This window comes from Cryptotermes secundus, unplaced genomic scaffold, assembly GCF_002891405.2.
Source record: "Cryptotermes secundus unplaced genomic scaffold, Csec_1.0 scaffold66, whole genome shotgun sequence".
NCBI lineage: Eukaryota > Metazoa > Arthropoda > Insecta > Blattodea > Kalotermitidae > Cryptotermes > Cryptotermes secundus.
In genome coordinates, this window is record NW_019731262.1 from 3,833,752 (window position 1) to 3,838,238 (window position 4,487).

At 36.3% G+C, this 4,487-nt stretch overlaps 1 protein-coding gene across 1 annotated transcript in view; it reads left to right on the plus strand.

Annotated features, from left to right (window-relative positions):
• LOC111866688 overlaps positions 1–1,730 on the plus strand; it is a 37,146-nt gene extending 35,416 nt beyond the window's left edge. The window contains exon 21 of the mRNA XM_033752376.1: positions 1,395–1,730. Coding sequence (XP_033608267.1) covers positions 1,395–1,516 — 122 coding nt within the window. The 3' untranslated portion in view covers positions 1,517–1,730. The remainder of the gene's footprint in view (positions 1–1,394) is intronic.
• The last annotated feature ends 2,757 nt before the right edge of the window (positions 1,731–4,487 follow it).

Genomic DNA, 4,487 nt, shown 5'->3' on the forward strand with positions numbered 1-4,487 from the left:
TATTGTGATTTATAATCTTGGTAGGGACAGCGATTTCTCTCTTGGCTATCACATCCAGACTGCCTATGGGGTACATCCAGTCAGAGGGTAGCAGGGATTTTTCCCTGTTCTTAATGTAACTGGTCATTCACCTCTGTCTGGTGTCAAGGTAAAGGTTGTATGGAACTATACCTTCTCTTCCCCTCTGCGTCTTCATGGCATGGTGCTGAATTGAATACAGTGAACTTTTCATTTTTACAAAGACAATTAAGAAAGAAATGGTTTCGTTGAAGCGAGCGTAATCAGGAAACATAAATGTTGTGGTCACAGTCCCAAACATTGGATATTTCCTGAATAGTTAATCACATGTCTCAAGAACAATAAAGTAACAGAATGAAGCCAGAGCTCAGATTTGTGGGAGCAGTTTGATGTGTGTGTAATTATTTTGTGGGACTGTGAGACCAAAAACCATGGTGTGGAATTTCTAAGCAACACCTTTCTGAAGAAATTGTGTCAGCATGTTGATAAAAATTACATGTCTGTATCAAGAGCAATCCTTTTATATATATNAATATATATATATATATATATATATATATAGACATACACACACATGCGCGCGCGCGCATGCATGCACACATGCACGCTCACACACATGTTTTTTCCCTTTATATCAGAGTATATTTGAAGGTGTCATTCCAGTTTAGAAGTCTGGAAGTCTGTTTTAGGTGTTATTTTTTTTTAATCTGAGCAGTAAGGTGAGAAAAGGTATAGTAAAGTTGTCCCTTTGTTTTATTAATTAAGCGCCACACCATGATGATGTGTGGGGGGTGAAGACTTAGCTCCAATATTCAGCACAAGATTGAGGTGAGTGATCACCTTCAGGCCCCAGCCACTGAACCCCTGCAGAAAGAGTCCATATTACCTGTTGGATGGGAGGCTGATGATTTAAATTAAAAACTATTTTGATTAGCAGAAATGTAGAACTATCTTCATTACCACTTCACAGCAATTGATAACATTATAGCATGGTTTTGGTCCACAGAATTGTACTTAAAGATTCCGTGCCTCACTAGTGAGAAGTTACATTGTATTGGTCGTGATTTCGACTAATTGTAGGAAGTAATCATTATGTCATGCTTGATACTTATAAATTGCACCACAAGTATACTTCACTTTACTGGATTATATCTTGGTTGTAGAGTAAGCAGGTTTGACTTACATTCTTTCCGTTAGAACCACATTCAAGGCGAAAAGTATGTTACCCTGTCCCATGTCGGATGAGAAATGAAGCAGCATGCTGTGCTATTGGACCAAAAGTGACACTGCAACATAAAAGTTTATTTTCCATTCTAAGTAAAGAAATGTCATCATTTAAGTACTGAAAATATAATATATTCTTCCATCTATTACAGATCAAGTATCACCACCCAAGAGGCTTCGTGGAGGAGTTATATTTATTGATTCCATTCCAAAGACACCTAGTGGAAAGATCTTGCGGAGGGATCTGAAGAAACTGATAAAATCAAATATGTGATAGCTACTGACATCACATGTTTATTGATTTAACAAATAATATAAAATAATGTAGTGTGTTTCAGTTCCAGGAGAAATATTCCTATGATTTCATAACCAGAGTAAAGTTATAATAGCTGAAAGTAATGACAAATTAATAAGAAGAAGAGTTCTATCTTCTGGGGTATAACACCATGTAGTCCTTTGAAACTTCACTGACGTTTCAGAGGAATATTCCACCCCATCTTTCCCATCTTCATGGTCAAAGAATAAGCCAAGCAGCAAGAAACCAACATGAAGCTTCATGCTTGGCTTATTCTCTGTCCCTGAAGATGTAGGTGATATGGTCACCTGAAACATCAGTTGACATTCATTGGACTGCATAGCTATATGTCAGAATTCTCTGCACTTTTTTAACTTCAGTTTGTGCGAGAAGTCTTAATACTTTTCTTCTTATGCACATACTGTATGCCTTGAAGCCTGTTCCAAGGTTTAGAAGTTTGGTCTTTTTGTCTGTAGTTCCAAGTCTTCATATAGATATCTTTACCTCTGGCAGCATGTATGTGTCATACATTTCAGGTGTTAAATCTTTTCATATTCTGTTTTAATATGCAGTTTCATCATAGTTCAGCTAAGTGGCTCAGACATGCATATATGCTTAGGTAGGCATCTGGACTGGATTGTAATTGGTTAAGAAATTACTTGCAATGTACTTTCTCACTGTACATTATATTTTGATATTGGTTTCTGTTATAATGATATAATAAAACCACGTTAAATCCTTGTTAAAGTGTTTGCACTTAGGAGTTTTGTTCTCTGCTGGGTTCCCATTGTCATATGCAAGAATATAATTATTTTCCTTCATAGGAAGGTGTCAAGTTAAAAAGGTTTTGGCTTACAGTGGTTCAAAATTATGGCCTCTGCACCACTTTCTAAATGACTATTCAATTTGATATGTGAATTAGTACATTTATCTGTGGCAGTAATTAGATGTAGCCCTTAACTGTAGAATTCTGGTATGATGATTGAAATGAGAGAGTTTGTGGTGTGATAAATTGCATATAATTCATGTCAAAATAAATAGTAGACAGCATGGTGATATTAATGTGCTCAATAAGTGAATAGATTTTGCTGACTTGTAAACCTTGTATGCTGATTAGAAGGTGATAGTTCTGTTAAATAATTTTTTTAAACAGCTGTATGAGGTGGTGTTTTAATAAGTGTAACAATAAATGTGTTTGTGTTTTTTTTTTGAAGGGGGGGAAGTGACTTAAATTATTATGACACAGTTTGGCTGTAATAGTAACTATTTTAATTAGCAAATAGGGGTTGAATCTCAAGCTCTACCTCTGTATCTAAACCCTGATCATTTATGTGAAATGTAGGATGCAATCTACAGTTCAAACACAATGAATGATAACATCGTCAAGAAAATTAAATTTTAAATCATATCCGCCTATTTTTGCTTCAGACAGCCAAGAATGGGTGTACTGTCATGAATAAAATCATTGTTTGGTGGATATGTATGTAAAATGACACAAACTTTCAGTGAGTTTGTTTGCAGACTGGCTCTGGGGCCACCCAGCCTCCTATCCAATGGTACTGGGTACTCTTTCCACGGGGGTAAACCAGCTGGGGCATGAAGCTGACCACTCATCTCCAACTAGTGCCGAGGTCAGGAAGAAGTGGATCTATACATCCACTCCCCTATACGTCATCATGGCGTAGTGCTTAATTAGTTAAGCATAGGGACGACTTTACCTTTGTTACCCTATACAAGCAGGACAGGGCACTGGGTTCCATAAATTGGCTTGAAGTCGACTATGGTGCCATTAGATATTTATCAGTTAAAAAAAATTGCAAAGGTTTTGGTATATAATAAACACTGAATCTAGCAAAGATACCCAAAATGGGATTCGAATTAAAATTGGAAAGAAAGTAACACGGGTGATGAACAAGAACAATATGCGTCAGCCAGTTACTGAAAAACGAAATGAGTAGTGGGAAGATTTAGGAGACTGGAGAATTTTTGCCTGTTGATTGTATCACGTGGAAATTGTGCTAAAAGTATATTATGAATTTTCCGCTTTCGGTAACTAAACTTTGTGGGTATGTAATTATTATTACGTTCTACGTTTCCTATATTATCGTGAATATAGCCTTTGCTGTGTGCTTTGACTATGAAGATCATATGAAGAGAGACCGTTGTAAAGTAACCTTGACACAGATAATAGTAGCACGGATTACTAATTGTAGAGTAGTGTTCTGTGGCAATGGGAATTGCGAAATTTGATTGGTTGCGGTAGTTCTGGTCACAAAATTCGTGGCGTGGTAGTCGTAGTAATCGGTAGTAACTATGGGAAAGGTACACGGTGTTTATTTTGTGACACGCCGTTGAAGGGGTATGTAATGTCTACTGAGCAGGTTAATTCTATTTATGGAAATTGCGTGAATGAATACAGCAGATGTCCTTAGAGATAAGTAGCTTTCTGTGTACACATCATGCAACATGTGTAAGTGGTATAATATCAATTTTTCATTTTACGTCGTTTTATTTTTTGTTTAATGCAAACTGTATCAGAAAACATGGCGGCATGAGGAAAGGAATGTTTAATAAATTTATACGGGCACATAAATTGTTTCTAGGCTACTTCCGTATGTTGTAAACCTCACCCGTTGAACCTAGGTCTGAGATAGAACTTCAGGCTATACAGTAGTCGGTTCCATATTCTTTCAAGTAATTTAGTAAACTTTTCATTTGACACTACATAGTCTGAACTATTGACAGCATCATTAAATAAGCAGTAAATAAACAAATATCACCTGAAGACCAATCCGTATTGCCATATCAGAAGTTTCGTACTGTTCGTGTATTTAGAATTTGTGTTCAATTCTTCTCACAGCAGCATTCAGTTACTTGGTTCATGTCTTGAGGTTCAGATATTGTATTTTTTGAAGCATGGTAGTAATGTTTAACAGAATTAAATAACTTT